The 25,814-nt window shown below is 29.8% G+C and overlaps 2 protein-coding genes and 1 long non-coding RNA gene across 10 annotated transcripts; 2 read left to right on the top strand and 1 right to left on the bottom strand.

Annotated features, from left to right (window-relative positions):
* The first annotated feature begins 6,237 nt into the window (after window positions 1-6,237).
* Window positions 6,238-10,169, top strand: LOC107943974 (integrin-linked protein kinase 1). The gene is made up of 11 exons (XM_041076467.1): window positions 6,238-6,773; window positions 6,871-6,999; window positions 7,080-7,163; window positions 7,253-7,344; window positions 7,471-7,591; window positions 8,469-8,548; window positions 8,735-8,797; window positions 9,160-9,251; window positions 9,336-9,400; window positions 9,714-9,817; window positions 9,908-10,169. The coding sequence occupies exons 1-11, from the start codon at window positions 6,513-6,515 to the stop codon at window positions 10,020-10,022; spliced, it is 1,206 nt and encodes a 401-aa protein (XP_040932401.1). The 5' UTR covers window positions 6,238-6,512; the 3' UTR covers window positions 10,023-10,169.
* Window positions 10,170-12,103: 1,934 nt separating this feature from the next.
* Window positions 12,104-15,317, bottom strand: LOC107943973 (uncharacterized). Of its 8 annotated transcripts, XR_005901128.1 has the most exons (7): window positions 15,067-15,317; window positions 14,837-14,964; window positions 14,626-14,672; window positions 14,382-14,510; window positions 13,249-13,912; window positions 12,663-12,719; window positions 12,104-12,361 (listed from the first exon to the last, which is right to left on the bottom strand). It is a non-coding gene; the product is annotated as an uncharacterized lncRNA (long non-coding RNA). The 8 variants fall into 8 exon arrangements; XR_005901127.1 differs by lacking the exon at window positions 12,663-12,719 and having other exon boundaries at window positions 14,382-14,495; window positions 15,067-15,316; XR_005901124.1 differs by lacking the exon at window positions 12,663-12,719 and having other exon boundaries at window positions 15,067-15,316.
* Window positions 15,318-19,383: 4,066 nt separating this feature from the next.
* LOC121206146 (tryptophan--tRNA ligase, cytoplasmic) lies at window positions 19,384-24,169 on the top strand. The gene is made up of 11 exons (XM_041076468.1): window positions 19,384-19,912; window positions 20,275-20,460; window positions 20,570-20,621; window positions 20,708-20,773; window positions 21,022-21,108; window positions 21,560-21,652; window positions 22,410-22,490; window positions 22,859-22,930; window positions 23,429-23,497; window positions 23,605-23,715; window positions 23,811-24,169. Exons 1-11 carry the CDS (start codon window positions 19,575-19,577, stop codon window positions 23,859-23,861), a joined length of 1,206 nt encoding a protein of 401 aa, XP_040932402.1. The 5' UTR covers window positions 19,384-19,574; the 3' UTR covers window positions 23,862-24,169.
* Window positions 24,170-25,814: the final 1,645 nt, after the last annotated feature.

The following is a 25,814-nucleotide window of genomic DNA, read 5'->3' on the forward strand; positions in this document are numbered from 1 at the left end:
CCTAAGAAGGGGGGATGAGTCTCATTTGACTACTTAAATATCAAGTTTTTCCTTGCCAGAGCTTATCCTAGACATGTGCATTCAAATTACCACACTTTTCATTTTTAAAAAAGAATGATTTGCAAATTCACTCAAATTTATTTATAATTGCAACTTAAAAATTTATTAGGTAGAAAACAAAAAAAATAATTAAGTTCAAAAGTATCTAAAAGTATTAAAGACATAAAAGAAAAAGAACAAGAAAACACCCATTATTTGTTGACCCATCACTATCTGATTCTTTCTCTTCACCCATGTTATCGACATCTTGCCTAGGTGTAGTAGAATCCTCAAGTCTAGTTCTGTGAGTCGGGTCCCATGGCTCGAAGACGAAATCTGAAAACTCAGGTAAAGAGCCAAAATACCTAAAAAAAAAATTTGGAATGCAGCCTGATTCGAGTCATCTCGAATTTTAGCATATCTCTAGTACACTTGTTGTTGCTTATACATGTGTTGCAAGAAATCCATAATGGTCGACTGATCTGAATGAGTTACCGAGTTAGCAAAAAGTTGAGTCGATATAGGATTAGGCATGAGATCATTAAGTGGTGTTGTACTGCTTCAACCTTCTAAAGAAAAAAAAATAAAAATAAAAAGTTTGAAACAATATTAAATAAAAAATACATTAATATGCTTATAAAAATAATAACAAAAGGAGCTAATATATTAAAAATATTAATTAAAAAAATTGAAGCAACATGAAATAAAAAAAATATAAATGGGAGTAGAAGAGGAATCGAATCGAAACTCAAGGATGTAATTACAACTATCTAACTATCTAACAGAAAAACTAAAATATTAAAAAAGATTAATTAAAAATTTAAAAAGCTTGAAGCAACATGAAATAAAAATGTAACACCCCTATCCCGTAACCGTCGCCGGAATAGGACGAGACGTTACCAGAAATTAGGAATCGGATCAGAACGGTAAAATTTTGAACCCTTTCTTAAATAAAAGATCATTTATTTATATAACTAATTGACACAAACAAAGATCGAATTTAAAACTTATAAAAGTAAACTTCCATAAGATGCCATATTCGCATGGCTTATATACAATAGTCAAAATATCATTCTACTTATAGTCTATACATGCCATAAGCTAAGTCCAAATCACATGATTACTACAATAGTAGATAGTGTGACGAAGTGCTGACGATCCCCGAGCTAATAGTAAGAGTCAACGATCTACAAAAATAAACAGAGAAACATAACATTCAAAGTAAGCTTTCATAAGCTTAGTAAGTCTTAAGCAATTTAAACAGTTGAACTTAAAAACAAACCAAATGTTCGAAATCACATAACACTTTCTGAGTACAATACTATTTGGCCGATTATGCACAAACACATATCATTTTACTCCGTTTATACTCAAACTCATATAAACATAGTATTTACAAGCTTCCGGATTAACTTTAATTCTTTCAAATTTCACTAGTGTATCATTTCTTACCCACACTTACTTTCAACATTCATAGTTAAATGGCATATCGAAAACTATCTTGTAACTTTACATAATAACTGAATGCACACATATAAAAATATACGTACATATGAATTTACAACATCTTTTCATATGCTTCTCACCCGTCAGATCAATCTCACATATAATATATATATGTATCACATACCAGAATCACTTAATGTGTAATACGAGTTCAATTTATCATCTTAGCATAGGATCTCGAAGTCATATACTTTATCAAATTCACTAACACTTGGCCTGCGAGGTATAAAACCCGAACCTAACACCAGCACGAAGCCTACGGGACTTTAAACTTAGAGATAATACCAGCACTAGGCCTGCGGGATTTAACCCTGATATAATGCCAACACGAAGCCTGCGGGATTTAACCCGGATATAATTCTAGCATATAGTCTGCGGGTCTTTAAGCCCGGATACACATCAAATATCATGCATATTTAATCATATATTAACACATCTCATTCAACATATCACATTAGTAGTCATTTGCTACATTCGGATATAAGCTTCATATGAACACTATCATTTACATTTCGATTCACACCAATCATCAAATTCATTTAATTCACATTTACTTAATTAGGTTGTTCGTACCTGAATAATTTACTTTACGAAACGAATCCACATATCGTATTAGCCCATAATCTTATAGCACCACACTCTTAACAGTTTACCTCATCGAAGTTCACATTTAATCACTTTAGTGCCAAGCCATATTCGGCTACCACAAAGGACTAATAATAATAATTTTATACACATCATGGTTTCCTTTAGATATTTAATAATCACAAATCGTGATATCTCTACCAGCACATATACGGCATAGTTTATTCATTGTAACACTCATTTAGTGCATCAAATTTCCAAATCCAATTCAACTTAAGCATAATAGTCATAATCGGCTTATAGCCTTAAATCATTACATATTCGGCACATTAACCAAATAAAATTTACATCCTCCTTGCCATATTAATTTAACTCTTAGGCATATAAAAGGGAATCAAGCTTAAACACTTAAGAACTTACCTTGAAGGTTGCCGAACGATTACAACGGCTATTCGATTACTTTCTCTTTTCCCTTATCCGAATTTGCCCCTCTATGCTCTTGAGCTTAAATTCAAAGATTTTAAACTAGTCATTATTCAACTATTCAAGCATCACTTTCAAAATATAATATATATACATTCAACTTTCACACCTACTGATCGTAGTAAGCTTATAAGAAATCAATAAGCAACTCATTAACATTTTTTTTGTCAATGTTTACCACATAATCATAATTCCACTGCAAGCTGTCTTCCTGAGCAACAGTCACTAAATCATTTATAACTGGAGCTACAAAACTCCAAATCAAGTGCTGTTAATTTTCTCTAAAAATAGACTCATATATCTTTTATCCATAAAATTTTCAGAATTTTTCGTTTCGCCAATCAATACCAGATTTTTCTTAAAGTTTCCCTTGTTTCACTATTTGACTAATCTGACCACTCTTCACTATGAATCAAATTTCTCATTGTACAGAATTCAAAATATGTTCTCGTTTATTTCATTTGAAACTAGACTCATTAGGAGTCTAAGCATATAAATTTCATCTTAAGACCAATTTTGTACAATTTATAATGATTTTATAAAAACAGAACAGAGGATCTAGAAGTCATTCTGACCCTATCCCACATCACTTCAAATATCTCATTATTGGAAATTCTTTTGTTTACACGGTTTCTTTTATAAGAAACTAGACTCATTAAGCTTTAATTACATAATTTATTATGCTTCTAACTCATCTCCCACAATTTATGGTGATTTTCTAAAATCACATTACTGCTGCTGTCCCAAGCAGATTTATTACCAAATCACTCTTTCACACATACCTTGCATGCATGTTATTTAAACATGCATATCACAAATCCATCATCACATACCTATAATTTCACTTAAGAAAAAACTTCATTTCATCATTTTAAAGCACAAACATTACTCAATATTATCCAAGTTCACACACAACATGTTAGCTGATTTTCCCCCTTAGCATCTAAGGCACATGCATGCTCATTTGCTTGGCTCAACTTCACCTATCTTCCATTATTCATCAAAAGAACATGAAACAACAACAATTTCCCTCATTTCAATTCATGACCGAATGCTCACAACACAACCAAAAATCAAAAATATGCTTCATGAGTTAAGGTATAATCAATAAGAACCCATGAACATCAAAATAGAAGCAAAGTACCAAGAACTTACCTTCAATTTTCCTCCTCCTAGTGACCGAATATTCAAGGGTTTCCTCCCCTATTTGCTCTCTCAATTTTCGGCTATGAAGAACCAAGAATGAACAAAAACCTTCCTTTACTTCCCTTTTGTTATTCTTATTATTCTTTATTCCTAAACATTTTATGACACAAAATGGCATATATTAATTTGTGCCATACCTATGCCATAACTTCAATAAAAAAATTTGCACATGTTGTTCATCATGACCATCATCCATTATAACTATTATAATGCTAAAATACAAATATTATCTAATACCCATCACCTTGGCCGGCCACTACACATAAAATGGGAGGTTTGACATGCAAATCCTCCTATTTTGCACTACTATTTATTTGGCCACTACAAATTAGCCTATAGCATTTTCAGAAATTTTCACATAAGTCTTATTTCATAATTTCACTCACAAATGACAAAATCAAAGCATGAAATTTTCACACATGCACTTTCACGTGTAATAATCACAGAATATAACATTTAATTATTTTTGTGACTCAATTTTGTGGTCCCGAAACCACTTCCCGACTAGGGTCAAATTAGGGCGGTCACAAAAAAATACTAATATGAGTAGGAGAGGAATCAAATTCAAGACTTAAGGATGTAATTACAACTATCTAACCAAAGAACTAATATGTTAAAAAAATAATTAAAAATTTAAAAAGCTTGAAGCAACATGAAATAAAAAATACAAATATGAGTAGGGGAGGAATCAAACTCAAAACTTAAGGATGTAATTACAACAATCTAACCATCTAACTAAAGAACCCAGGACACAAGGATAAAATACTAACATTTAGCCATCTGGTCAAAGCTGAAAGCGCATCCAATTAGACGCATTTTTCCAAAATCGACCTAATCCGATAATTATGGTTAAAAATTAGCATTTTTGGGTAATTTACCCCATAATTGCATTCGGTACTTTTGTATATTTTTAAGTCGGTTAAATTATGTCGTTATTCCTGTATTATGCATAAATTGTTGATTTAGCCCTTATACTTTGATTTGGTCATTTTTAGTCATTATATTTTTTGAATTTTAGAATCTCGATCTTGACCAAATAGTAGTTATTAAATTCATTAAACTAAATTTCATTTTTTTCAAAATCTAATGTGAGAAACATATTATTACATGTGTAATGCCATGTTAGCTTGCTAAATATTACTCACAAAAAAGCTAGCTAATGGATTTAATGGTGTTTATTTGCATCAAAATTGAAATTTCAAAATTCAAAAAAATATAGGGACTAAGAATAATCCAATTGGACAACGTAGATTAAATCTAAAACTTTATGCTTAGTACGAGGTAATAGCATAATTTAACTGCCATCATTTGGGTTAGGACTGAAATTTCAAAATTCAAAAAGTACAAAGACTAAAATTGACTAGTTCAAAAAGTACAAGGACTAAATTTGTTCAATTTAAAGTATAGGGACTAAATCCACAACTTACATAGAGTAGATGCATTAGTAGTAGAATTAAAACTTTTAAATCATTTTCTAACCAAACAGATATCTGATTAACTCATGGTACAACCTTAATCTAGGTATTAACTAGGAAAGATTATAATTATAATTGTAACTTCTGAAAAAACCAAAGAAGTTTCCTCATTTCAAGGTTTTTTTAATAACTACTATTTGGTTACTAAACTATTAGTAAATACGTTTTGGTCATTCAACTTTAAAAACTTATAAAATGATCATTGAACTATTCAAAAGTTTTCATTAATTTATTGGGCTGTTAAAATCACTGTTGTATCGCCTTCTCTATTTGCACCGCCAGCACCAATCAAAAGCTCTCACTTCCCTCCTTTTCAACAATTTAGTTTTTTTTTTATAAAACAACTTTGAACGCCATCAATTTACGAATTAAAATTTGAGTAACTTTCTTCTTCAAATTTTGATATTAACTGTCAAATCAGCTTAAATCTAATGTATGTTTATTTACTCATTAATAAATATTGTTCCATCGTACTATTTATAGAATCATTATTTGGAGCTCGTCATCGAACTTTAAAAACATATTGATCCAATAATTTATATAAAAAATTTTAAATAATTCAATTACTATTTTATAATTTTTTTAAAAATTAAATAACTAAAACATAAATTTAGTAATAATTTAGTAAAGCTATACTTTTCCATTATCTACAAATGGTGATGGAATAATAATAGTAGTAGAAAAAAGAAAAGAGATTTGAGGTTGGGGGATGAGGTAAGGAATTATAAATGGAAAAGTCAAAATGCTTCCCAAGTTGCTTATAATTTCAATGGCATAAAAGACACCTATCTCATGAAATTTTCAATGCAATATTATTTTAAGCTTTCACCAAGTCGACTTTTCTTAAAAAAAAAAAAATCTTTTTTCTATTATGTTTTCTCCAACTATAAGATTCAAGTCTAACAATATATTTTAATTGAGGTAAAAAGGATGAAAAGTTAAAACTAAAAAAATCTCATTAATTCCATATTTTTCAATAACCTAATCAATAAACATATAAGTTGACGTTAAAACCAAGCCCTTTTCTGACCTTGTCCTAGACATCATCGCCTGTCTTTGAAACTCTCATAAACCAATGGCCAACTCTTGTCTTTGCCATTAATTTGGGCTATTCTCTTAACACTCAACCTCACCCATTTCTTCAACATTATTTTCCCCAAGAAACTAAGCCACTCCAAACTGGTAACCAGATTCGAGTAATTAAGACAAAAACATAAAATGGGTCAACGGCAAAACCATGATTACGATGTTTCAAGTGGATTTGATATGCAATTGATCGGAAATTTTTTGAGCTTTGCATCTAGGGGAGATAGGGTTGGCCTGAACCAGATGCTAAGGGATGGAATTTCACCTGACGTCCAAGATTATGATCGGAGAACTGCCTTGCATCTCGCCGCCAGTGAAGGTCATGCCCCTATTGTTGAGCTACTTCTCCTTTATAAGGCCAATGTTAACCTCATTGACCGATGGAATCGTACTGTATGCACCCAACTTCATCACCTTCTTTGCTACATCGTAAAACCTGAGAGCAATTACAAATTTAGGGTTTTAATGTCTTTGGTTTTTGTTTGTGAAGCCATTAACAGATGCAAGACTTTATGGACATCGAGATATATGCAGAATCCTAGAAGTAAATGAAGGCAAAGACATGGATGATAAAGAATTCATCAATGATCAGCCAACATTGAATGATCAAGCTCCCATGGTAATAATATTAATAATTATTTCAAAAATACAATGCTTTGGATTCTATTGATATATGTGTTTTGTTGATTGTTATTGCAGACAGTTCGACATGAACCTGATTCAAATGAAGTAATTGATATCTCAGAACTGAATACAGACAAGTCTTCAGTAATTAATCCACAGGTTACTTAAAGAATAAGAAATTTGTGTTTTGTTTTGTTTTGTTTTGTTTTGATGAGGAAATATGGATGAAATGTGGATGGTGATGTTAGGGTGTGTATGGTGAATCCGAGAAGGTAAAATGGCGTGGAACATGGGTTGTTAAAACAGTGATAAAAAGCCAGATCCAACACCCAGTGAAAATGTATGTATGAATATTGTATATTATGATTAAGTTTAATTTTACTTTAATTTAGACATGCATGTATATATGTCTGTGAAGAATTTCAGAAATTGAAGCATGTAATGTTTTAATGTTGGGTTTGGTCAGGATATTGTCTTCCAAGGATAATACACTGTTGCAAGAACTTCGACATCCCAATATCTTACAGTTCCTGGGTTCAATTGTGCAAGGAGAGGAAATGATTTTGATTACTGAATATCTACCCAAAGTAATACCTTTCACTTTAACATTAATTTCCCTGCTTTTATTTTATTTTTAATTAATTACTGTTTCTTTATAATATCATTAGTTAATCTAAATAGTTAATATTGTCAATTATTCCAATAAAATGTTAACCCCAATTTTTCTTAAGAACATTACAACAAAAAAAAATTATCATGATGAGTTCAAACGAGTATTTTTAAGCTAAAAATTCTAATTAGCATTTTTCACGTTTTTTCTATTGATATATAACTATCAAGTGAATATATATTTAATTTTATAATATCACTCTAGTAAATTTATTTTATAAGAATTTTAATAGTGATATCAACTGACCCTAAATTTTTAAATTAAAAGAGTAGAGAAATTAAATTCCTAAAAATAAAAGTGGGGACTAAATTCCAAATGTATAAAATGTATAGAGACTTAAAGCACATTTTAATCTTCAAAATTTTACTCTATAATTTGACATAAAAAAAGAATCAACCTAATGTAAGTGTGGGAATCATACTAGTAATTAATAAATATCAAATTGAGAAGATGAGGTGGAGTAATTATAGATATTTTTAACATTGACAGAGGTGATATTAGTATTTAAGTTTTAATATCCACAATGAAATAGTACGAGAAATAAGACAAAACATATTAATAGTGGAACGATAATGGATTTAGTAATATCGAACTTAACTTCACTCCATTCTCATACTTGAAGATGTTACTGTCCATAGATAGTTGTATCTAGATTAAAATTGTTTATTTATATATTAAAAATAAATATTAATAATTATATATTGTTAATATTGTTAGGTTTACATAAAAGTTATTTCTTCAAACAAATATATCTATATCCAATCCAATTTCGTTTCTTTTTATGGTAAACATAGGATAATTTGGATCTTATATTGAAAAAGAAAGGTCGTCTTGATTTCCCCACTGCTTTGCGTTATGCACTTGATCTTGCTAGGTAACTTTATTTTTCCTTATATCTATCGTGATTTTTTTTATATATTTTAAAATACTGCTTAAAATGGATAGTATAATTTATTTATTTTTATATTATCTTATATTGAAATATGAAAAAAAAAAAAAAGGTTTCCATATTATTTAAATGTTGTCAATGGCCTGCTTTAATTATTTAAATGTTGCATAGGGGAATGAATTATCTTCACAAGCACAAGCCCAAGCCAATAGTGCATAATAATTTGGATCCCAGGTATGTATTACCCCCTATTTAATTTGAAAATAGTTATTTTAGAGAAGGTATTTTTATATTCTGAATAAGTAATTAATCATAAATGATTAAAAGGTTGAAGTGTAATTTTATTATATTAATTAATAATTTTAAATAAATCTCAAAATTATATATGAATATTAGTTTAATGTGTAATTGTATACATAAAATTTTGATTTAATTCAATTTTCGCGTATTTTTAACATAGCATCATTTTATTTTAATATATTACATACAAATAATTACTTTTATCTAATATAAAAATAAATTGATATATTTATTTATTTGTTGTATACTTAGATTATATTTTACTAGATTATAAACAACTTGTTTTTGTCTTGTAGAAATTTATTGCAAGATGAAAGTGGGCACTTAAAAATTGGGGAGTATTGGGTACAAATGCTGTATGAACAAATACAACCAAATCAAGTCGCCTGTATGTCCCCAACTTTGTATCTTTAGTTTCATAGCTTTATATCTTGTTTTTAATAATTTGATTCATTTCTCTCGTTTTTCACAGCTCAAATAAATGAAATTTATGACACCAAAAAAGATGTTCGTGCATTTGGATTCATACTTTACCAGGTCTGTTCTCAAAAATAATATTAAATTACAATATATATTAAGAGAATAAATTATATTTATCCGTAAAATTATAAATTATATTTTTACTATTAAAATTTTAAAATCTAACTCTTAAATTCTTCATATAATTAGTAATATATTTTTATATGTTTTTCATTGTAATCTATAAATAAATCAACAATAATATGTGCTTAAATATACTTGAACTTGCTAACTAAATTAAGAATAAATGGACAAACATATGAATTATTATTTGTTTAAACTAATATATTTTCTCTATATATAAATTATTGAAAATATGAGTGTGGCACAGATGTTAGAAGGAAGACAGGACGTCAACTTTGACTATATAAATTTGAATTTTATTGATTTCGAAATTAAGTTTCCAATAAGCAGATGTCCAAAAGGAATTCAAGAGTAAGTTATTATTAATATTTTAAGTTAAATTACATTAATTTATCTAATTATTTCTAATTGTTAATAATATATTGGTGTTGTAATTTGTAGGCTTATACAAAAATGCACAAGTAATGATCCGCCCCCGTTTTTTGCTGTCATTAGAACTTTAGAAGATGTTTCAATAAATATGAGAAAAACGTGTATTAGACAATATTGTGTCTAAACAATTAAATGTTTAATTACTTGCTTCAAAACAAACAACTTCTTTACCATATTTGAGTTGGCTTTTCAAATGTTTCAATTTAATTTAATGTCTCGGTAAACAAATCTATCAAATTATCATTAGAATGAATTTGTTGAACTTTTATATCTTTCTTTTTCTCAAGATTATGAGTGAAGAATAATTTTTAGTGAAATATGTTTTGTTCTATTCACCTTTGATGTATACTCCTTTTAAATGAGCTATAAATGTTACATCAACTTTGTATAAGATGCTATTTTCCTTTAGAGATAAACTACATATCTTTTGATATGTTAAGACTTGGCTAGCCTCATGCATTGCAATTATTTCTTTATAATTTGAAGAGGCAGAAGCTAATGTTTTTTGAACACCTCCACTTACAACTAAGTATTTTGTTTGAGATATACCTTTTTGTGGATTTAATTCAATATACATCATCTACAAAGTTAACTAATTGAGATTTTCATTTGAATAGAATAACTTCATATCAACTATTCCTCTAGGGTATCTTAAAATATGTTTAAGTCAATTCTAATATCTACATGTTGGAGAAGAACTAAATCTTACTAGCAAACTTACATCAAATGCTACATTAGCTCATGTGTTATTTTCAAGATACATTGATGCTCCAATGGAACTATATATGGTACATCAGGACCAAGAAATTCTTTATCATTTTCACAAGGATGAAAATTATGTTTATCCATATCTAGTGATCGTATAACCATTGGAATACTTAATGCATGTGCTTTACCCATGTAGAATTTTTTTTAAGACCTTTTCTGTATAAGATGGTTGATAGACATTTACATGACGTGCCAAAAATATTTTAAAAAGCTCGACTTGATTCGTTCTAAACATGTGAACCACCACTAACTTTTTTTAGGCTAGATGTGATTAGTCACCTATTGAGTCTATTCATTTTAGAATCCTTCTATGAACACTCTAAAAGAACAAACTTTAGTTATACTTAACCCTAAAAAATTCCAAAAAGCTCAACTTGGTTCATTCTAAACATGTTATATTAGCCTATTTAATATGTGATTGGAGTCCAACCATGATCATTCGGATACAATGGGAATGAAAAAAATTCATCGTCTTGCTTGAGCTCAAAGCTAATGTAATAGGATCGAAATAGTCAAATGTTATGGTTTTCTCCATCATATTAGATTGAGAAACCATGTGATTGGAGCACAACAATGATAATTCAAAATATTGGAAACGAAAAATTGCCTTAGTTCTTAAGAAATCCACCATCTTGCTTGAGCTTGAAGCTAATGTAGTAGGACTGAAAGAGCCAAATGTTATGGTTTTCTCCATCGTATTATATTGAGAAACTATAGTGATTGATTTTGAGGGTGTTGCTTATTCTTCAAACTCAATTTTCCTTATTCATAGTGTTGCATGATCTTCTCTTTCATCACGAAGTACCTTTCAAAAGGATGGCTAATCAAGCATTGATATTTATAATAGTTGGGATCATCTACCCGATCACACTCTTTAGGTAAGAATACTTTGTTTCTTGCCTTTTCTTTAGTGTGATTTTTACTTTGCCTTTGATTTTAGTAGAAATGAATTTCACATTCGCAGAAATTTAGGAGGAACCTAAAAATTAGATATTAATAACAGTTGACGTCACCTATCAATCAGATTTCAACTTAGTTGAAAGATTACATACACACTACGGGAATGATAAGATCTGAACCCATATAGTATAAAGACCACGACCTTTAGCGGCGCTTTTTTCACAAACACCGCTAAAAACCATAACCTTTTGCGACACTTTTCCCGCAAACGCCGCTAAAGACTATAACCTTTAAAAAATATATTTTAATTAAATAATATTTATTTTCTATGATAAATATTATATTTTTTTATTTTTTAAATTTTAAATTTGAACTTTAAACTTTAAACTTTATACTTTTAAGGATAAATAAAAAAATATTAATTAAATTAAATTTTCTATTAAAATTTTAACTTTAAAACTAAATATAAAAATTAATGAATTTAAATTTAGAATTTAAATATTATGTTTAAATAAATGGGCAATCTAACTCACAAGCTCACAACTCATCTGATCTATATAATTAACTCGGCCAATTATAAAAGAAGCTACAAAACTCGTAATAATTAACCATCATGGTTAAAGAAGCTGGTACACAATGTAGCCACAAAACCCTATTTCTATAACACAAAATTCAAGTTCTGACTAAGATGAATGACCATGGAATGCAATATTAAATAACGTTCCACTTGAAGAAGTGCTAAGCCTTGGCTTTTCCAGCTTAAAGAGATTGAATCCTCTGCTGCACCTTCAATATCTAAAGGATGCAAAACCAAATGATCAGATTCATCGTCACTTTGGCAGATAAATCTAGTTACAATCTATTATCCACACCGAGGTGCCTGGATTCTAGACTCTAGAGTTTGATATTAAGAGGACACAAACATTTTCTGGTGGTTTTACAATATAATTCAACACAATTTACAATCAAATATTAAAGCTTTGTTTATTTTCTCAAGCTGTAGTCCGTGAGCTAAAAACACCTGTAGCAGAAATATGTCTAACGCAATGCCAAAAGTTTTAAAAAGAAAATCAACATAAGAAAAGGAATCAAGAACCTTCTACAGCATTAGTGACAAGATCAACAGATACATCAGGCATGACCGACACATCACCTGTTTAACCACCAATCAAATACACAATCAAGATAATTCTTGACCCTGTCTAATGAATTAATCTCAGTGTGTTGAAAAATAATGCCCGTAAAAAGCTGAAACCATTCTAGGCAACATTCGCATGGGACTCTAAGATAGAGCCAAAGAAGGTTCACAATCTAAGTCATCAAGACACTAATCATACTCTCTATAATTCAGGGGAAAAGAATCTTTTTGGCTGATAGTACTATGATTCTATGATTACTGACAATCTTGTTTACAAAACTGAGCAACCTAGTTGGAAGAGGCCAAAGGTTTCCAGATTCATGGTGATTAAGCATAAAACTAATTTAGTAGAAAGAGATCATGCCTAGGAGTTTACACAGAGCCAAAGGAAATGGTCAACTTATCCATTGAGCATTTTCTATTGTTGGAAACTTTCACAAAGTATACTTTTATGTAGTTTTGACATGTGAAGATCTCCAAGAGTAACCTAATTCATTTTGAGGTACATTAATCCTAGGAAATCGCATTGCAATGCTAAACATACCTGATGGTGATACTTTTTAATTGCTGAGTAAAATCTTCTCAATTGTTGCAGAGCTTGAGACATGTAGTACTTAATGGTAGATCCTTTTCCGAATGAATAATATTCCAATGCACCAAGCATCCTTGGAAGATGTCTTTCAAAAAGGTCATTAAAGAACTATATTTGCAGAAAAGATTTGATTTGATTTGATTAAGACTTGAATGAAAGATAAGCATTTGGCAAAATATCATTACTTTCACAAAACATTCAAATGGACTGAGAGAGATGTAAAAAAATAATAATAATAATAAAAGGTCTGAAAGACTATGTCAGCTTATTATATTACCTTCAAGAATGAGCATCTCATGTACCTTGTAAAAAAATAATAATAATAATAAAAGGTCTGAAAGACTATGTCAGCTTATTATATTTCCTTCAAGAATGGGCATCTCATGTACCTTTTCCTTTGATCTTGCAATGCCCTCCTTTGTATGACAAAAAGCAATTATGCTAATTAACAAATTGATTATAATGGCAGAATGTTTACTTTTTTCTTTTAAACTTCCTTATGAATTGACGAATAACTGATATTAATAGGGTCCATCGAAGGCAATACTTGTGCAAGTTGAAGCGCCTGCTCAAGATGTGGAATTTGAATCCATTGTTCTGTAACAACTTCTGCCATCTGAAAACAAGGGAATGAAACTTTAAGAGAGAAAAGTACAACTATTTCAACATCAGCAATAGAGAAAACAAAATCAAAACGGAATAATTTTTTTCAAGTTTTCGACACAACACAATCAAGCAAAGGCCAAATTAACCAAGATTGAGTTTGAGAACAATGGTCATTTCAATTAACAAATTAAAAAGAATATCCGGGTGAAAAAACTTCCTTTATTCTTTTTCTTTTCATGGTTTAACATCTTAGCAGCAACCAGAAAATGAAGTCTGAATGAACCCCCTTCCCCAAAAACGATACATAAATCTAGAAATTAGAACAACAATAAGACGGTCTTTAAAGCATTTTTGCTGTTCTTGATGAAAATTCTTTAAGTTGATAAAGGTCATAATAATACATAGAAATGCTTAGTCATTCAACATTCACTAGCAGAGTCTCTACACAGAAATGAAATTAATGCATGCACAATGCTGACCTTTTCAACTTTTAAATTAACAGCTTCCACCCTATCTTCAGTGTCCTGTGCTTCCGATTCCAAAACATGAAGTTCAAAGTTGTTCTTTCTCGAAGCATCCCAAAGCAAACGTACCTAGGAGAACGAGGCCTACTACTCAAGTCAGATGAATATTGCAAATAAAGCAAGCATTACAGGCAAGGAATCCAATAGTAGAAAAAATGGAATTAGGGATTACATTTATATTAAACCATTTAAAACGAACCTCCTCTTGTAGAGCCTTAAGCTTTCATCAGCAAGTAATGAATCATCCTGCAATTAACATAATATAGAAATTAAAATTCATAGCCGAATAAACCCTAATTTAGTACACTGTACTCTTCAATCTACGCTTCTTTAGGGAAAGACATTCAATAACTGAAAATAATTGAAAACATAATAATAATAAAGCAAAGCTTCTTGGCTAAGAATTGAACCTTAAGAGTGGATATAACAGACTGCAGATAAGTGATCTTGTTTTCCATGTCTTCGAAAAGCTTCTCGCGTTCCTTGAGAAGAAGGGTTTTAGCATCAATGCTTTGAATTGTTTCTTCGAGAACAGATTCTACAATCATATTTACAAAGCATCAAAGAATTGAAGATTACGATTAGTAATTTGTTTCTAATGAAACGTTTATCGTTAAAAAGAATTTGAGAGGGAAAATACCCAAACGAGACAGCTTTAGCTTGGTCTCATCCAATTCACGGATCAAGAGGTTGTGGTCGTTGTTATTTAAATTCACACTCAAATTAAATTGCCTAACTAATAAACTCATACCGGCGACCATCAACACTGTAAAGTGAAAACAACAACCAAAATTTTGAGAGTAAAAGGAGATGAGAAAGAAGATGAGAAGCGGGTAACCAAAATTTATTTTTTGGTTGTGAGCGGAATTTTGAAAGCGGGATAAAAAATAATAGTTTTTTTGTGGCGTTTTTATAGTTCAATTTTTTTTATGGCGTTTTGCTCAAAAACGCTATTATTGTTCAATTTTGATTTTTTTTTATTTTTAATATTTTTTTTATTTTCTCTTATAAATTTTTTGTGCTCACATTATCATTTTTAAAATTTTGAATATTGAACTTTTTAACTGAAATATAAATTAAAATATTAAATATTAAATTTTTAAATTTTTTATTTTTTATTTTTTATTTTTTATTTTTCTTTTGAAGATTTTTATAATTTTTAAATTATCATATAAAATACAAATGGAAACTTTAACAAAAATAAAATGAAATCGATGAATTAAAAAAATACAAAATGACACAATAATACAAGTACTATTCTTTTAAGTATGGTCCGCATCAGTTGTTTAGATTTTTATATAAATGGCATTTAATTATATGTATACACCTAAATTTTAATAGAGATACATCTTAAAATTATATATGAATTTCGGTTTAATGTGTAATTGTAGACGTGAAATTCTAATTGTGGTTTAAATGTATAGTTAAAACTTTAATTTTGATTTAATCATACAAATTTTAAAAAATAAATACATCAATATATTTTTCTATTGGATAAATATAAATATTTATGTATGCAATATATAAATATAAAATGATGTTATATCAATAATTGTGTTAATAATTTACAAGAACTGGATCAAATTAAAGTTCATGTATACAATTGCACACTAAACCATTGTTAGAAAAAGAAACATTTACTGGGGATTTTGGATTTTGAATTGGGAAAAAAGGGGTGATTATTTTAAAGATTTGGATTAGGGAAAATGGGGAAATTATAAATCATAATCCCTAAACCCATAATCTATAAACCTTAAAATAATAACTCATACACTTTAAACCCTAAACCCTAAACTATAATGATAATTAATTCAATATTTTAAAATTAATACTATCTCTTTTATAATTATATAAGAAAATATTTATCATATAATTAAAAAACACTAACTAATCTAAACCCTAAACTCTTAATCCCTAAACCTTAAACCCTAAAACATAAACCCTGAACCATGAACCCCTCACCCTTAACCCCGAACCCCTAACACCTAAACATTAAACCCCAACCCTTAAACCACATTTAAACCATAATCCCTAAACCATAAAATAGTAACTCATAAACATTAAACCATTAACCATATATCGTAAACCCTAAACTATAATGATAATTAATTCAATATTTTAAAATTAATACTATCTCTTTTACAATTATATAAGAAAATATTTAACATATAAATTAAAAAACAATTAGTCATATACCAAAAGTCTTTAAAATTATTTTAAATAATAGTATTTTAATTTTTCATTTCTTGTGGCTTTTTTTAAAAAGCGCCGCTAAAGCGACACTAAAGATCAAGCATTAGCGGCATTTTTTAAAAAGCGCCTCTAAAGGTGTATTTATAGCGGCGTGGCTTTTTTTAAAAAGCGCCGCTAAAGCGACACTAAAGATCAAGCATTAGCGGCGTTTTTTAAAAAGCGCCTCTAAAGGTGTACTTATAGCGGTGTTTTTTTAAAAAAGCCGTTAATACTCAATATTTAAAGGCGTTTATAAAAAAGCGCCGCTAAAGCCACTAAAAGCTCAAGAGGTTGTTTTGAAAAATTCTTTTGCGGCGTTTTTTGAAAAACGACACTAAAGATCAAGCATTAGCGGCGTTTTTAAAAAAGCGCCGCTAATACTCGATCTTTAGCAGCGTTTTTTGAAAATCGCCGCTAAAGCCACTAAAAGCTCAATACAAAACGATGTCACTTTGCAAAATTCTTTTGCGGCGTTTTTTGAAAAACGTCACTAAATATCAAACATTAGGGCGTTTTTAAAAAGCGCCGCTAATACTCAATTTTTGAAAAGCGCCACTAATGCTCATTCTTTAGTGGCGTTTTTCATTCAAACGCCGCTAAAAACCTGTTTTGGTGTAGTATTTACAATCAAGTTTATCATTTTTAACTAAAGCTATATTTGATTTTGTATCAATTTTTTTATATAAAATTTTCACTCATATACCATAATTTATGGAATTCTTTTTACAATAATTGTAATTTTACTTTCTCAAACATTACTATTTTATCCTATACAAATATATACTTAATTTATTAAAAATATTAGTAAAATAAAGTTCTATTTTAAAAATATATACAGTTAGAGTAAATTAATAATTAAAGTTTTATTAAAATATATAGTCACAATTTTATTTATTTATTTATTTTTACTATTAAATTTCATTTAGAGTTTAGGTTATTTCAAGCTTCACTTCTTAAAGTTGAGGGTTGTTTAAATTCGATCATTTCAATCTCAAAATTTTTGGAGTTGGAATTTTGACCTTTTGATTAAGTTGGAACGAGTCTGGCCTTAACTTTTTCCGAATTGACTTTTCAAATTTAGAGTTATTTTACTATATTATTGTAAAATCGTTTAGAAAAAAAAATTAAAAATCCCTCGCGTCCCTATCAATTTTGAAAATAAGTAAATTAGTTTCTCTAAAAAAAAAGATGGAGGAATTGAACTCCTTACAATTTTGAAAGTGAGTGGTTAAGGACAATTAATTATGGCATTAATCTCTTTCATCAATTGTGTATAATTTTGATTGATATAATAACAAATTTAGCCCTGGACATTTATATATTTTGTTAATTTGGTCTTGACTTTAAATAATAAAAAAATCAACAAATTTATCTTCAATATTTACACATTTACAAAAATATTGCAAGCCAAATTTGTTAAATATTGACCAAATTAATAGAAAGTGTAAATTATGAGAGCTAAATTAGTTGTTATACCAGTTAAATTTATGTAAAATTGACGAAAATTATTAATGTTATGATTAATTATCCTTAGTTGCTCACTTTCAAAATTAACAATGACTAAATTGCTCTGGTTTTTTTTAGAAGCACCAATTTGCTCAATATCAAAATTGAGAGGGACTAGAGAAATCTTTTTACCCATAAAATCAAACTCAATCAAATTCAAAGTAAAGAAATTTGTTAGAAGTTCCAATCTTAGTCATTGGAACTTTGAGTTCAGGATAAATTACACTTAAAGTCACTCTAAAATAGGTTTATCTTATTTTGGTCACTATAATTTTTTTTTCTCAATTTAGTCACAGTAATTAAGATATTATTCAAATTAGTTATTACCATTACAATTTTCATTAATTTATTAATGGATTGCTGAAATAACACATTAGCCCATTAAGTGACTGTACGCGACATTTCTTTTAACTTTTGACTAAAGATAATGGCTTCTTTATAATTAGTCCAATCACCTCTTTTTTTTGTTTTTTTCTTTCTCTTCCCTCCATGCCTCAGAAAAGGAGAAACCATAGCCTACTTCACATATCTATCCTCTTTTTACAGAAACTATCGGGAAGTGCATCAAAATGAGTTCTACATTCATAACCAAAAGTCTTATAATCAAATAATTAAAGAAAAAAAAAAGGAAGGAAGGAGAGGGGGAAAAAGTATATGAAAACTTAAACATTTGATAGTGAGGCCTAGGCAGTACTACTTGGTTCAACAGTAAGAATAGCATGACAAATCATCCTAAGTCTTCCATGAATCTCAAGTTTTGTAACATCAAAACCTTCAATTATAAAAGGGAAAGAATTTCTTAAAAACAATGTATCGATGAAATAAGTTAGAATCATTAGCATGAAATAAATTAACGAATGAAGGATTTCTCTCAATAACAGGAAACAATTGCGATGATATAGGATAGGATCACTTTGATTTTCATGTGCCAGTTGAGAATTGTGGGGGTCGTTGTTACAGAAATCCCTAAAGAAGGAATCTTCCAAAAGGCCAATAATATTACGATCTATTGAGAAGTAGATTCTAATTTCTTACTTATAAAGAAAAGAAAAATAAAAAAAATTTGCTTCGAACTAATTTTAGTGAAAAGTAAACATGTGTTAATCACTAAATTTTTAATAATAGTGATTAATTTCAACAATTATATTAATTAAAATGATTAAATTGAAAAAAAAATCAAAATGTGACAAATAGATAAGCTTTGAATATAATTTATCCTTGATCTTTCTTTAAAATTTTGAAAAAAAAAACCGGAGCAGAGCGGATCGGATGAAACCCGAATTCTAAAAATTTGTTGTCGGGTGCGATATGACAGTGGACAGTTTCATATAGCCGTCGCCGTAACCTAGTATATAGCAAAATACATCCAATTAGTTCCTTTCATTTCTCAGTGACGATTGCGAAGCCACAATGGAGAAGGTAGAGGACCAGAATCCCCAGCAAGAAGAAGACCAAGTTGTGAATCCATGGGAAGTATCGGCCAAAGATGGCGGTAAGATCGATTACGATAAGCTCATTGACAAATTCGGCTGCCAAAGGCTGGATCAATCCTTTGTTGACCGCGTCCAACGCCTCACTTCTCGTCCCCCTCACGTCTTCCTCCGCCGTGGCGTTTTCTTTGCCCATCGCGATTTCAATGATATTTTGGATGCCTACGAGCGAGGACAGAAGTTTTATTTGTATACTGGTCGAGGACCTTCTTCTGAAGCTTTGCATTTGGGCCATTTGATTCCTTTCATGTTTACCAAGTAACTTCTTTTTCCATTTTCTTAATTGCTTATTTCCTATAAACGAAAAAGGAACTGAAATTGTGCAATTAGGTGTAATTTTTATTAACTGAAGGCTCAATCGAACTATGATTCATTTGAATATGTACGTAGAAGTATTTCATTATTATTAAGTAATTATTTTTCTGACTTTATCTTAAAAGGAGATAAATCAGTGGGAAGCTTACTCACAGGTTCTAGTAAGTGCTTCTAAATGATTGGGGTTTAATTGCTTTTGTGGTCTTACAGAGAATTAGAAGGAAAATAAATTTTGTTTTATGTTTCTGAGATTGGTCATATGCATGATTTTGTTAATTTTGGTCAATGCTTGATGTTTCTTGCAGATACCTGCAAGATGCTTTCAAGGTCCCTCTTGTTATACAACTGACTGATGACGAGAAGTGCATGTGGAAAAATCTTTCTGTGGAGGAGAGCCAACGACTCGCCCGTGAGAATGCTAAAGACATCATTGCTTGTGGTTTTGACATATCAAAGACATTCATATTCTCAGACTTTGATTATGTTGGGGGGTATGAAAAACACCAGAGTATTTGTTAAGAATTTCTTTCCAACCTTTTCTTGGACATGCGTTTGGAGGCTAATTATAATTATAGGTTTCTCTTTCTTTTGATTTGGCAGTGCCTTCTATAAAAATATGGTCAAGGTTGCCAAGTGTGTCACATACAACAAGGTGTTATTTGTATTCTTTTCTTTGTGACTGGAAGAGCCATTGACCTCATTGTTTGAGTAACTATATTCCTTTCTGGTTATATTTAGGTTGTTGGCATATTTGGATTCACGGGAGAGGATCATATTGGAAAAGTTAGCTTTCCACCTGTGCAGGTATATTTCTTTGTTCCAGCATTCACCAGTTTGTGATGACCGCGCTGCAGTGATGATATCTTTAATTTTTAAGCTTTTTTACTGCTGCTTTTGCTTTAGTGCGAGCTTCAGATGCTGTTCATCATTATATATTCTTTAAAATTTGGCTACTGGCCACTTACAACTAGCTGCTGTATCGGTCTTTTTTAACCTATTTCTGTCAAATATATGCCTGTGTTGATGATTATGCTTATATTCTATTGGTGCAGGCTGTCCCATCATTTCCCTCTTCATTCCCACATCTATTCTCTGGCAAGGATGATCTCCGTTGTCTGATTCCATGTGCAATTGATCAGGTTCAGTGCTTTGTTTAGATTTTTCTATGTTTAATTATACAAGGACAGCATATTAACTCTTACTTGAATCTAGTTAACAGTATATGGTTGTGGATATGATAACCGTGGTTTCTGAATTTTAGTTCTTAGTTTAATGTATTGCTCCATGCACTTTGTTTTGGGCTCACAATAGCCTTTTATCGTTCCTTTCATTTGTGAAACAGTGACAATTGGTGCAAATTGGATGTTGGGTCTTTTGGCCTTAAAGAAAGCCTTAAGTCAAACTAATTTTGAAATTTATCTATATTCATTATTTAATTGTTTGTTGACAATTGGTGAAAACTAATGACCATCTTAGTTATTTTAAGTGATCATCTCGTCATTCCTTTCCCTTTGAAATTTTTTTTTCTAGCTGTGTTTGTGTGCAGGTATATTTTTCATTTTTTTTTCTTTTTTTATTGCTGGTGAACAGGATCCATATTTTAGAATGACAAGAGATGTTGCCCCTCGGATAGGGTATCACAAGCCTGCATTGATTGAATCATTATTCTTCCCCGCTCTCCAGGTATTCTTTGTAGGCATAGAAACATTACTAAGATAATTATATACAGATGAATTCATCATAAGTTTGTAGTTGCTGGATAAAGATCGATTATTGCCAAATGGGTTATTTCCTGTAACAATGTTTTCACGTTATATTATGGCCTATGACTTTGCAATACAAAGTCTATTGTTTGTATGTGGCCAAAGTTTGATATTGTACCCATCTATTTTCTTTTGTATTGCTTTCTTTTGCCTTTTTTTCTGTCTTTTGATTGTACATAAAAGTTTTTAATGGCTTGTGCAGTTATTTCACAATTTTAACTTTTAGGCAAAGAAGTATTTGATATAGCTTCTTTTTATGCATAAAGCAATCTTGACTTGTATTACTTTGATCTCCTTCATTTGATTAGGTATTTTTCTTGATGTTTCATTTGAGACTGGAAGCTTAAAAAATGCATATGGTCTACATTATGGCATTGCATTTGCTGTAAAAAATTTATGTTTCAAATTCCGTAAGCTTATGGTAGAGGGTTTTATTACTAGGAGGCTCTTCATGGAATATGTGTCTGGACATGGTCATCAAGTATTTTGATTACTATTCTGTTGTCTTCAAATGGCCTTTATATGAGATAACCCAGACATGAAGTTAGGCATCAGAATATTGAATGTGGTACCACGTTCTTTCTGAAATGTGCTACATTTGCTTCTATAGATTCATATACTTGTAATTCTTATCTAGTTAAAACAATAGTCAATTAATTTTTTACACATAACTGCAGGGTGAAACGGGGAAAATGTCAGCTAGTGATCCAAATTCTGCAATTTATGTGACTGATTCTGCAAAGGACATTAAATACAAGGTTTGTTCATGAAATTCCTTATCATTCTGCTTGGCTACTTTCTGACTTTCTCTAGTACTGCTTTCGGAATAGCATGTTGGATTGGATCTATTAGTCCTTCAGATTAAATCTCCTTTTCTTGTTCCTCTCACTTTCTTGCCTGTGTTATTGCAAATTCTGCATACCACCTTTTCCTTGATCCATTTTCTAGCAATGTTATCTCATATGATAAGTGATAACGATATAGGCTGTTCTTGTTGCAAATATTTTATGACTGAAGGAGTCAATTACAAGGAAAGCTTACAGCAACGAGAAAGATCAAATAGATTACTATTAATTACTTGCTCCGACTGATCTCTAAAAATGCTGTAATTGGCATTTATCTTTAGGTAAACAAGCATGCATTTACTGGAGGACAAGAAACCATAGAAAAACACAGACAATATGGAGCAAATCTTGAGGTAACGGATTTGTTGTTCCCTTGTTAAAGGTATCAGATAAAATTTTCTTGCTAGTTTGTGTTTCAGCTTTTAGGTATTGCATGTTATCAGGAAGGTTTCTCTTTATAATTTTGTTACCATCCAAGGATGGTGATTTGGCTTCCTCATTATATGTATATTAGCTGCCTAGAAAATGCACACACAGACACGTATCAATCCAAATGCACATGCTTCCGCACAAACACAGTTCGTTGTTTAGCTTTGCAGAAGTTGTTGGTATTCAGGTTTCCTTCTTTCTTCTGGGCTAGGATTAATGGTTGTGTGTTCATTTGTCTGCATTTTAGGGAGAGATTTAAGCGTCTATTCAGAAGCTCACTTAGGATATTGCTTTGCAGAAGATGTTAGCATTTTAGTTTCCTTTGTTTTTTATACTCTTTTCTTATTTGCTTATTTGCTTATTTGCTAGTATGTTTCTAAATACTAAATGATAAAACTTTATGTTGATTGAGTGGGCTTCAGGTAGATATACCAATTAAATATCTTAACTTCTTCCTTGAGGATGATGCGGAACTTGAGCACATAAAGAAGGTAAGCGTGCTGCTCTCTGTGTTTTCATTGTGTCCAATTGTTGCTTTAACTGCCAGGTTCTTTGTTTTTGTTTCTTGGTTCTTCACATTCTACTTGTCATCTGCTAGGCGTACGGTGCGGGACGCATGCTTACAGGTGAGGTGAAAAAGCGACTGATAGAAGTTTTGACTGAAATAGTAGAAAGACATCGAAGGGCTCGAGCAGCAGTATCTGATGAGGTGAGGTTCTTGAAATACTCCATCGATATATAATGTATTGTCTGATCATCAAAGTCAAGAACTGATGGGGGGTCTCCTTTGTTACGTTATTCCAGATGGTGGATGCATTTATGGCTGTGAGACCACTTCCCAATATGTTTGATTGAATTAATACCAGGTAATGAAAAGAACTTGGTGAGATGTTTTCCAAATTATCGAGGAAGAACACAACATTTGGTTATATTTTATTTGTATTCCCTTGCTAGAATTCTCTAAATTATGAGTTTAGCTTTAGGGAAAATGTATTTTGTGGTGCAATTTCTCAACTCTAGAAATATAGTGAAGTGAGTGTACAATTTTGATTCAGTTGCTTACTGCAAATTTCATCTTAGACTAAGAGTTATGCTTTTGGATATGGATTATGAATTTAGTACGTTACTTTTAATAATTTCAAGGAGTTATTTTTTTGGAACTATTTCATTTTATCATACTTGTGGGTGCAAAATTATCGAACATTGCCTTTTGGTTATCTATTTTTAGCTTTTTAAATCATTAAAAATGCGTATATATATATTAAAGTAATTGGTATCAGCTCATAAGTTTGAATATTCGGAGATTGATGAATTTATGATTATTTTAAAGAGACAATTTCTACTTGGTACTTTCACAAGCTGAGTTGAGTCATTACTCATTATATATAGGGTCAAATTTATTTCGTATCTATTTTTTTTAATAATTTTATATATTTTATAGATCAATATTTTACCAAAAATAATGTATAAATAAACTTTGTTGGGTTTTTCCATGGTTCACTTATCAAAAAACACTTATATAGTAGATAAGAAAAGTGAGGGATAAAAAAAATGATATTTTAACAAAAGTAAAGCAAAGTTGATGACCGTTGAAGATGAAAATTTATCCAGAACAGTGCAAAAAAAAATATCGTATAAATACAAAAAACAAAAAAATTAAAAATAAATTATGTTTAAAATGATCTTAAACAAATTAATTTAAACTAGAAAATATTAGTCTATTCTTGTGAAATAATTTTTTATTAATGTTTGTCACTTGTCATAATATTCTTAACGGCTAGTGCTACAACATTGCATTCTAATGGTTCGAACCAAAATATCAAAGTGTGGAAAATTTTCATATTTAAGTATCAGTTAATTTTTTAGAAAAATTTAAATATCACCTAAATATAAGTAACTAAGATAAAAGGAAACAAAATATTTATTAACCCTTATATTAAAATATACTCTAAATCCATGTTTGAAATTTGATTTCTATTTTTTTTTCAAGAAATCAAATATTTATTTACTGAATTTAAAAAATTAAATCTAACATTTAATACCATTCAAAGTACAATATTATTTTCTTGTTATATAACTACTTAGCATTTTTTTAAAATTAATAAGTTCAATAATTAAACTTAAATTTTAAAATCTAAAAAATATCGAATTCAATTCAACCGGATGGATCAAATATTTGAGATAAAATTACAACTAAATTGTTTTCTTAAAAAAATATAAACTAAGACTTCCTTTGAATCCGCGTTCAGCCTCAGCCTCAGCCTCAGTGCAATGAGATTTATATGAAAAATTATGCAATCGCAAGCTAATATTGCCTTTGGATGACAAGCCTGCATTGCAGTTGAAGAGATATAATCACACCAGACTCTAAAAATCCCATTGGTCTATTTTTACCGAGTTAAAATTTTAAAGTTGCGTTTGTAGCATTTTATCCTTTTTTGTCCTTCCTAATAAATCCCATAAAACAACTTAAAATAAAACAAAGAAATCGTAATAAAATTTATAATATAAAAGTAAATAATGATAAGTAGTTAAATATAAACCTAAAATAAAATATCTAACTATATAAATATTTAAAGTAATACTAAATTGAACAATTATAGCTAAATATATAATTAGCTTTGAAGTATTAAATAAAATATTTAAGATTTCTTTCTCAAATTTTAATTATTTTTTAATTAAATTATTATTAGACATTAATTTTAGTTATTTACTTGAAATGATTAAAGTCTTAGCATTTTATTTTTCATATTTGAGAACTAAAACTAGATTTTAAGTATATCTGTTAATACATATTTCATCCGGCTA

The sequence above is a fragment of the Gossypium hirsutum genome, chromosome A09 (genome assembly GCF_007990345.1).
Source record: "Gossypium hirsutum isolate 1008001.06 chromosome A09, Gossypium_hirsutum_v2.1, whole genome shotgun sequence".
Classification (NCBI taxonomy): domain Eukaryota; kingdom Viridiplantae; phylum Streptophyta; class Magnoliopsida; order Malvales; family Malvaceae; genus Gossypium; species Gossypium hirsutum.